Source organism: Oryza brachyantha, chromosome 5 (genome assembly GCF_000231095.2).
Source record: "Oryza brachyantha chromosome 5, ObraRS2, whole genome shotgun sequence".
In the NCBI taxonomy this organism is placed as follows: Eukaryota; Viridiplantae; Streptophyta; class Magnoliopsida; order Poales; family Poaceae; genus Oryza; species Oryza brachyantha.
This window is the reverse complement of record NC_023167.2, coordinates 10,670,475-10,681,024: the sequence shown is the minus strand read 5'-3', so window position 1 is coordinate 10,681,024 and position 10,550 is coordinate 10,670,475. Positions and strand designations below refer to the sequence as shown.

The 10,550-nt window shown below is 44.6% G+C and overlaps 2 protein-coding genes across 2 annotated transcripts; both read right to left on the bottom strand.

Moving 5' to 3' along the window:
• Positions 1-1,165, bottom strand: LOC102711264 (RING-H2 finger protein ATL3-like). Its single transcript, XM_040524489.1, has one exon. The coding sequence runs from the start codon at positions 1,015-1,017 to the stop codon at positions 382-384; it is 636 nt and encodes a 211-aa protein (XP_040380423.1). The 5' UTR covers positions 1,018-1,165; the 3' UTR covers positions 1-381.
• An 8,051-nt stretch (positions 1,166-9,216) lies between these two features.
• LOC107304187 (E3 ubiquitin-protein ligase EL5-like) lies at positions 9,217-9,887 on the bottom strand. The gene has a single exon (XM_015837079.2). It carries the CDS (start codon positions 9,838-9,840, stop codon positions 9,217-9,219), a length of 624 nt encoding a protein of 207 aa, XP_015692565.2. The 5' UTR covers positions 9,841-9,887.
• Positions 9,888-10,550: the final 663 nt, after the last annotated feature.

Sequence of the window (10,550 nt, the reverse complement as noted above, 5' to 3'; positions counted from 1 at the left end):
ACGCTTCAGTACTGATTCTTTCTGACATTCATGAAGGAATCCATGAAAATTTACATATACTATCATACACACAAGCTACAGTGCTACACAACTCCAATCATGTATACACTAACTAATGCATCAAAAGTGTAGAGTACTTAACAAACTAATTAGCAAGCTAGCTAGAGAGATCGAGATCGAAGAAGATGAAGGTGAAAACAAAAGCGGCCGTACGAGTCGAATCAAACTAAACTCTCGTCACCAACATTTTCCCAATGTGGACAGCGATGCCGATGCGTGCCGCCGAAAGTTGCTTGTCGCCTTCTCGCCCGGCGCGGCCGGCGCCGGCGCCGCCCTTCGTGTGTTGCGTGCTCGATCGATCCTCCACCTCCAGCTCCGGCCTCACACCGGGCAGTCGTCACCCTCGCCAGCCGTGGCGGCCTCTTTCGGGACGTTCTTGGGCTGGTCGGAGGAGGCGGCGGCGGGTGGGAGCACGCTGGCGCGGCAGAGCGGGCAGGTGGAGTGGAGCCGCAGCCACGGGCCGACGCAGTCGGCATGGAATCGGTGGCCGCACCGCGGGAGGAGGCGGGCCCTGTCGCCGTCGCGGAACTCCACGATGCACACCGCGCACTCCGCCGCCGCCTTCCCGGGCTGCTGCTGGCCGCCGCCGGCGCCGTCGGAGGCGGCGGAGTACACGGACACTGGCAGGGACGACGCGATGTCCTCCTCTTCCTCCTCCGCTTGCCTCGCCGTCGCCGGCCACCACCGCAGCTCATGCCAGGACTCCCTCGGAGAACCCTCCGGCGAGGTGTCGCCCTCGCCCGCCTCCTCCTCCTCCTCGTCCGCCCCGCCGGCCATGGACGACGGCGGCCCTCGCTTCCCGGAGAAGAACCGCCAGAAGTAGAAGAGGATGAGCAGGACCATGAGCAAGTTAAGCCCGACGACGCAGCCCGTCAGCAAAGGGCCGTGCCGCGACCAGTGCTTGCTCGGATCCTCCACCGCCGGCGCCGCCGCCGTGCCGCTCTGAACCGTCGACATGGCGACAACGTAGCTTCCGATCGAAAACGCAAACAGCACACAGTAGCTAGCTAGCTGACAATAATGGCGTGCATAAACCACAAAAACCACGGCTTGTTTTTATTGTAAGAATATGAGAACAAGTAAACAACTATGGACGAGATTGGAAAGAGAAGAAATGCGGTGGAGACGACGACGGCAATCGAGGAGAAGAATATTTATATTAGCAGATGAGGAAGAAGAAGATTAAAGAGGTTTATAAAAAGTGGAAGAGGATGTAAACGTTTGGCTTTTGGGATCGGAAAAGCTAGCCTACGGAATCCCGTATAGACGGGACGATTAACGACTAATTCAGCTTTTTTTCAAGTGGAGGAGGACAGCTTTTTTCAAGTGGAGGAGGACAGTGGTGCAGGGGCTCGCCGGTCGGTGGGATGGCAGCGGCGAGCTCGTATCGTCTTTGTTCCATCGGCCGTGAGGCCTGTGGAAAATAATGAATAAGAGAAAAATCATATGATCTGTTGTCATCAGTTGTCTATTGTACTGGCCCTCATAGGTGTATTTATAGGGTATATAGGAGATAGAAACTTGGAGTACAGGATAAATATTCTATTGTATCTCTCTAGGATTTTATCTTTATCTTTAGAGTTCCTATTAGACTCTGTTATCACTAACCGTATGTATCTATATCTCTAACATTCTCTCTCAGTCGTAACGGGAGCAAAGCTAACGATTGCGACTGGATTTGAAATCTTGTGTTTCACCATCTTTTCTTTTTTGTTTTCTCCATCATCAATTGCATCTCTGATAGAGAGTCCTCCATCTTGGTGAATGTGTCCTCTTCTATGTCGTCTCGGTACTATACCTTGGTGACAGCGTCCTCTTCTGTGCCATCCCTTGTCTCTCTCCTCTATTCTCTCCCGCAGTCATAGCGGGAGTGTTAGCGATAATACGGACGCTTTTGACTGGAGTTGTCGAGGATGATTTATTGTAATTTCCATCGAGGTAGCCGATCATTTGGTAGTCGTGGTCGTTGTAGACATGGCAGTTGATGTAGCCGCATATAGCCGAAGGCGAAAAAAATTAAAGACGGAGCTGCGATCATAGATGAGGCACCTTGCAGATGTTAGAGGATGTCATTGGAAGCGTCTTTACATATGTCAGAGGATGCTATTGGAAGCGTCTTTGCATATGTCAGAAGATGTCCTTGGGTCATCTTGCAGATGTCAGAGAATGTTGTTGATGTCAGGTCACTAATTTTTTGTTATACTCCGTTCGTCGTGTAGGAGGTCACCACCGTAGTGATGCCAGGTTGATGCAGTCTTTGCCCATCGTAGATGACGCGGTCGATGCCGTCGTCGATAAAGCGTCTTGCTGAGTTTCTTGTCAGAGGACGCGAGATGTATGTCCATTGTTGTGGACGAATTGGCGGCGTGTTGTTCCCATGTTGATGTAGACCATCGGCGGTGTTATTTCAATGCATGTTGATGGCGGACGTGGAGATTCGGCAAAGACGTCAGTTGCTTGATGTAGTGCTTGCTTGTTGGTTGATTGATGTCGCCGCACCTCTGTTTGTGTCGCTAGAATTTGAGGATTTTGTAGCAAGAAGAATCTAATCTAATTAATTTATAGATAATATTTGGTGACTAAAGAAAATTGATCTAATACTAATTAATATTAATTGTTGGGAAAAATCTAATCTATACATAATCTTTGGGGTTAGCCAGTTAATTGAAAGGAAGAAAATAGATGCATACTCTACAATGGGGTGAAAAAGAAATCGAAGATTAGCTGGCGTCCTTTCCGTCTTTTTGTTGGCAGGAACGATCTTGCGGGCGGAAGTAACGTTGATGTAGACTGATCATCTTGAATGCCTGAAACATGGATGGATGTGGTCTTCTCTTGCTCTCGCTGGACGAGCAATTTGCATGACATCCGTGATCGATGGCTACTGCAGATTGCCAGATCGATGATCGATGTGGCCGGCGTCATCATCTTCGATTTGATCGGCCGGCCAGCGGTTGGATGGGTTCGCCGGCGGCGTGCCAACTTAGACCCAAATCAACTGGATTTAGGCTCTGATACCATATAGAAAATATTAAATAGGAGAAAAATCATATGATTTGATGTGACCTATTGTATATTACACTGACTCTCGTAGGTGTATTTATAGGATACATAGGAGATAGAAACTTAGAGTACAAGATAAATATTATATCGTATCTCTCTAGGATTTTATCTTTTATCTCTAGAGTTTCTATTAGACTCTATTATCTCTAACCGTATGTATCTATATCTCTAACAAGGCTTTACCCCATTTGTGTGCTCTCCTATCAGAAAGTCTCTCCATGGAGTCCGCTGCTGGCACCGATCTCCACTCATGCTGGAAAGGGCTTCACCACTATTGCTGATCTCCGTCATTGCTCTCTCCACCACCGGCTTCGCCGTACTCCACCGTACCTTAGTTGGTTGTTTCATCGTGTGACGTCGATGATACCGGATGATACCAATTGGTATCAGCTAGTACCACTTGATACCAACTACTTGCTATCAAGTGTGGGCTGGCTGTCGCCATCGCCATCTGATACATGTTGATACCTTCTGATATAATGTGATACATGTTTGATACCTTCTGATACCATGTGATACCACTGAGGACATAGTGGATTGATACCTTCTAGCATCTTTTGCTATCATCTGACACATGTTGATATGAATCGGTATCATCTCGGTTTCCATATGGGGAATCAAATGATACCTATCGATACTTACTGATATCTGTTGATACATGCTGACATCATATGATACCGCTTATAACCATATGGTACCGTTTGTTTTCACCTGGTACCATGTGATACCTATATCTTTTTAGTTTTCATTGTTGCGCGACGCTGTGATACCAGATGATACCAACTGGTATACACCGCCATCGCCACGTCGGCCGCCAACTGGTAGACAATGGCAGCGCCACGGCGAGGTATCAACGGCGGCGCGGGGAGAGTGCGGCGGCACGGGAGGAGTGCGTCGACCCGGCGGAGTGTGCTGGCGCGGGGGAGTGCGCCGTATTCTCGACGGCGGCGCGGGGGACATGCGGCGTGCAGTCGGGAGATACAGTGTGGGGTGGGGAGTGTGCTTTCTGGAGGTTCAACAAATGTGTCCCATGCATACGGGATCATGTGTTATAATGTGTTATAGTCTCTCTCTCTTTGGGATTTAAGAGGCTGCTTACTACGAGTGAAAAGTTTGTCATGGTCGATGGTCGGCATCCTGGCGATCGAAGAATTCATATGGGCTTCCAGAACACATAGATTAACTGTATTGAACATAGCTTTTACATCCTATTACCATGATGACATGATCCACTTCAACCCCATGACCAGATCTGTATACTTAATTAACATCAGAATCTTCAAGGGCTCGATTAATATAGATATAGAAAATAGACAATAGATATAGATAAATATAGACAAATTGGCTCAAGATATACGGTATACATGTACTAAGTTTTCTTCCACCATCGTCTTTTTGCTTTTTTTTTCTTATAAACCAAAATTTAAATTTTTTAACTCTAAATTTGGAGTTCATTTTAGAGGTTTTGCATCATATTTATTTTTCATCCAATGCTTTTAAATCTTAAAAATACATATATAAAAATTTTATTCACAAACTAATTTTTTATTTATAAATATATCGTCTGACTTTTTTTTAAAAAAAGATGAGATTTTAATAAATATATGATCCCGATACCTTCTAAAAACTAACTAGAAAAGAACATATGTAGAAATATCGGGTCTCGCCTTAGCTAGCTAGCTTTCAGTAATTCTTTCGCCTATCATGCTCATCGATGCATGCCGAGATATATATACATATCGTAGATATAGAGATATAAAAATGTATACATCGTCCACCGTGTCTAAATTGTTGCTTAATTAGCCATCAGCGAAGGATGGATGGATGGATCGAGCAGCTGGCTAGCTAGAGGGTAATTTAATTTTAGTTGTGATTTTAATTAAGGTGGTGGTGGTCCCGCTCGTACGAAGGTACGATCGAAGCGGTACCATCTGAGGGAGGCGCAACCGTACCGAAGGCGCCGGACGGCGACGGCGTGACGAGGGATGCCTACTCGTTCGCAAATTCTAGGCCTTCTCAACTTCCTTCCAACTCTGCTTTCCCTCAATAAAACAAAAGAAAAATAATGATTTTTTTATTTATATCTATTTTATATTTATCCATCGTCCCCAAAAGATTTTGAAAGCATTTCATTGAATTGGAGTTACTAAAATAGGTAACAAAAATCATTTGGGTTCATTAAACTAGAGAGAGATGTGTAGCACAATTTCTCAAAGCAGAAATCACTAAAGTGAAGAACATTTTTTTTTGTTGATTTGTATAAGACGATGAAAGATAGTCTTTTTAAGACGGAGGTAGCGTCCTTAATTTGTGCAACAAAGCCACATTGTAGAATATAAGTTTTTTTTTAATTTGAGGGATTACTTGTATTATCGGCTACACTGTGTCCATATGTGAGCTGTAGATAACTAGATATGCTATTGTATTGGAACGGCAAGCTAAGTAGTTTATTGGATAACATATACTGTATTCAACTGTACGAAATCATTGCTAATGCATGCTGGTTATTACTTGGTTATACATATACTAAAAGCTATATGGGCCCCGGTCAACTACTGGTTGCAGCACTTACCAGACTTCTGGGGAGAGATGATTACATGCTCGTTAGTTACATTGCCTGCATATGAGTGAATGATTAAGGCAAAAGCCTTGCATTAATTAGTTTCAGTGATTATGTGTGCATAACCAAATTTTCTTTCCTAGAAAACCATCCATGTAAGCAAAACGACTAGTTCTTGCAAATATTAATTATGTGCACATGCAGATTTGTCACTATATATCATCTGCGATTTTAGCATATCCCAAGGTGTTCTCATGAGGGTGCACATGCATGTAATATATGTGTATCTACCGAGTAATGAAAAACAATCCGACTATAGACCAATCCTTGAATAATTAAGAGAAATATTAACCCCTGAAGAACATTAATCGACACTCATAATAAACTAAGCCGAAGGTTTTTTAAGTCTACTCCTACCCCGGCCCTGCCTTTCTATTCTCCTGTCACTCTCCTCTCCTCCCTATCCTCGAGTCCTTTTTCTCCCTCCGCTTCTCGTCTCCACCAGTCCTCTAGTCTACCGCAACCATAGCTGCATCTGGCCGGCTGGAGGTTTGGGACAGCCGTAATCCCCTAATTTTTTGGATTTTTAAAGCATTTTAGGAAAAGCCTAATTGCGAAAATCTTGGTTCTTTGTACATAAGTGCCAAAGTCTCGAGTTCCTCTCCTTGAAGATCCCAAATACATCATCCATTAATTTATATTGAAATCCTAAAACTCAAATTTTGTAATTCGAAATTGTGCTGAAAACATTCGTAAACATTGCCCGTACCAAAATCTAGAAGACCATTCAAATTCTTCTCATGGGTTCCATGTAAACTCTCCAACTCCAATATCAATTCAAAGTTCCAACATCAAATCCAAATTCATATGCTAAAATGCAAATAAATTCCTGAAAAGTTCCAAATTTCCTCCTTTTGGGGCCAAATCTCCCTCTCCCTCTCTCATTCTCTCCTCTTCCAGTCTTCCATATTTCTTCATTTCCTCCTTCCTCTCTTGCCATTCCTCTCTTGCCATGTGTAGCCAACTCCACTGCCCGCTGACATGCCACGGCCTGCTCGCCCATGCCCTCATGCTGGCCTAACTTCCTCCCACACTCACCACACCGGAGAGGAGAGAAAGGGGCAAGTGAGAGGAGGTTGTCTCCTCCTTCGTGTGCTGCTCTCCCCGTCAGTCTAGTTGATGTGGTGTTATTGATGGTTTTGGCTCCCTTGATCTAACAACAACAGAAGTGGTTGAGCAACGTCATATAGCAATGAGTACTTGCAGGGGTGGGTTTCTCCCATCTCCCCCTCCCTGATCTCTCCATGCGGTGAGTAGTAGTGGCCTCCGATGAGCATCAATTGTGGCATTTGTGACTTGACTGTGTGATTCGTACGTTTATGAGTTCATTGATTCGAATCCTCGGCTTAAAGTATCAACTTCACATCGGTGCTTTTGGGGTCTTGTGCAGCACACAGGTGCTGCTTGTAGAATTAGTTGGCCAATTTGGCACCACTTAGTTACCGTAGATGTTTCGTCCAACCGACACCTGTTAGATTTCCTATAGAACTGAGCTAGCCTCATCAAAGATATCAAAAACTTGTGGGCATCAGTTTGTCACTATGAAAAAAAAATACAAATGAGTAACCAATGGCTGGATGTAGAGCTGCCTATTTCCCTCTGTTTAACCATTATATTCCTAAATCCTAATGCCATTTAAGTGATTTTTTTTTCGATTTATGATCTGCAAAATAACAAGCGAGTAAAGGAAAGAAGAGTTAGTGTCTTAGATCTAGCCGTTGGTATTCAGCTGGACGGTGGATTGATCCAGACTGCTTAACTTGCAGTCAAAGCTGCAACTGCAGCTGATCTGATCCTTGTTGATAGTGTGCTATATATTACTGAAGTGTTGGGTTGTGCAGTGCGCTGGCTGCACAGGAAACAGTGGTTGCGTGCCTGCTAGCTTGCTACTAGTAATCTAGTATTACGCCTGCAGTACTTGGTATTTGTTGAAAGACCCAAGGTTTAGCGTTAGCTCATATATATATCTAGCTAGGCTATAATTCAATTGAATTTTCAAATAAATGTTGTTTAAAAGTGGAATATATCAGTAAACCACAGCTATAACTCACTGGCTCAACAAATCTCTAGCAACCAAACTAACCTAAAACAAAGTTTGATACTCCCTTCATACTAAAAATAATAACTTCATTTTTCAATCATCGTATACATATTGATAAAAAAACAAAATACTATAATACCCTTCATTTTGTGAAATCTTAATATATTTCTTTCCTAGTTTATCTATTTTCAATGTCTTTACTGGTTGCTTTCTGAAATTTCAATACAATGATTAATTAGAAATGAAGTTATTTTAGAACCTCAAATGAGACAAAAATGATCTACTTTAGAACACCGGTTTTTTTTACGCCGTTGACTTTTTAGTTTGTGTTTGACCTTTTGTCTTGTTCAAAAATTTTATCCAAATATACAAAATTATAAATCATATTTAAAGTTACTTTAGTAATAAACCAAATCAGAATAAAATAGTCAATAGTTATATAAATTTTTTAAATAAGACGAAGAGTAAAACATAAATAAAAAAGTTAACGACGTCGATAAAAGAAATTAGAGGGAGCAGTACCTATACCGAGCCTGACCACAACAATACAACCTCTATCACACGGGTCAGATGGAGCAAGCTCGTTAGGGCACCTCCAATACATAGTGCTTAGTGAGGTACTTAATAACTTAATTAAGCTGAACACTATACTTAAGAGCTCAGCTTAAACGAGGAGAATTAATGCCTTTGGAATAAACTCTCCTTTATCTGGGAGACTATACTATAACCGATAGCAATTAAACGGCTACATAGGATCATTTCATGTCGATCGATCTTAATTCCCATGGTCCCATGAATGCCCAATTGCCCGTTGCAATTAATTAATCATTCGCATGAAACCACAATTAGCTTGTTCTTCTCACTCACCTCACTTTTACATACATGCAATACACACTAATTGATTATACAACTTAACTTGAAATAAATCTACTATCTATCAAATGCATGCAGCGTGCCACAGGCAGATCGATCAACACACTCTTTAAATATTATTCATCATATCATATGAGCTAGCCTACTACAACTGCAACTCCAATCATGTACACAAAGCTAATTAATCCCCATGACTACGAACATGGAATATTTGTAGCTGGGCCAGATCGAGCAGAAGAGATCGAGGAAGAAGAAAACAAGAGCGGCCGTACGAGTTGATGGAGAACTCTTCGCCCTCATACCACCAAACTTTCCATCTGGACAGCGACGACGCACACAGAGAGCTGATAGCTAGCTAGCTGCCGCCGAAAGATGCTTGTCGCCTTCTCGCCCAGCGCGGCGCCATGGCCGCCCCGCCCGCAACACGTTACGTGCTCGATCATACAAGCTGCGGTCTCGTGTTCGTTTCTTGTTGCCTGGCCTGGCCGTCGCCGGCGAGAGCGCGTGCGCGGCGCTGGTAGGGGCGGATGGCGCACAATTCCTCCTCCTGCTCACACGCTCACACCGGGCACTCCTCGTCCACGGCGGCGGCGGCGGCGTCGTCCTTTGGTTGGTCGTCGTTCTTGGCCAGCTCGGACTCGGAGGCGGCGGTGGTGGCGGGGGCGAGCACGCTGGCGCGGCAGAGCGGGCAGGTGGCGTGGAGCTGCAGCCACGCGCCGACGCACTTGGCGTGGAAGCGGTGGCCGCAGCGCGGGAGGAGGCGGGCCAGGTCGCCGTCGCGGAACTCGACGATGCACACAGCGCACTCCGGCGCCTTCCCATCGTGTCCGCCGGCGTCGACATCGGAGGCGGAGTACACGGACACGGGCAGGGACGACGCGATGTCCTCGTTCCGCTGGCTCGCCGCCGGCCACCCGGGCAGCTGGCGCCAGGACGCCCTCGGGGAGCCCGCAGGCGACGTGTCGGCCGACGACGACTCCTCATCGGCGCCGGCGAGGGAGGTCGACGGCGGGCCTCGCTTCCCGGAGAAGAAACGCCAAAAGTAGACGAACACGAGGACGACCACGAGCAAGTTAAGCCCGACGACGCACGCCGTCAGCACCGCGCCATGCGGCGCCCAGTGGGTGCTCGTATCCACGGCCGCCGCCGCTGGGTCCGAGCTGCCGCTCTGGGCCATCGACATGGTGATGACTGGTGCAAGAAGGTAGCTTTTTGGCAAGAGATGAGGAAGACGATAGCTCTCTCAATGGTGCAGATCGATAAACCACAAAAATCTCAACTTTTTGGCCAAGTGGTCTCAGGATTAAAGAGAAGCACCAAGATTGGAAGTGTTCTTCCAAACAGAAGAGAAGAGAAAAAGATAGGACAAGAGAGCAAAACAGGAAGGAGCTAGAGGGAAGGTGGTCTTTATGGAACTGAAAATGTAGAAAGGGGTTTATAAAAAGTGGAAGGCAGAGGTAACATTGGCTTTTGGGGTTTTGGATGTACAAGTACAACTAATGATGATGACTAATGAATTTGTAATGTTTATTGGTTTTGACTAAAGCTGTTTGGTTCTTGCCCTGTGGTTGCATTTTCATATGATGGACGAACTTGGTGCAATTACTCCCTTCTGTTTTTTTATGCTACTGACTTTAAGATGTACGTTTGACTGTTTATGTTATTTAAAATTTTAATCCAAATATGTAATATTATAAGTCATGCTTAGAGTACCTATAGTAATAAGTGGAGTCATAACAAAATAATTAATAATCATATATTTTTTCAATATGATGAATGGTCAAACATAGAAATTAGTTCAATTACTTAAAAAAGAACTCGGTGAAATTCATTTACAGTTTTTTGTCTTCTTTACATTCATGTGCAGGGGAAATGTTATTACTTATCTATCTA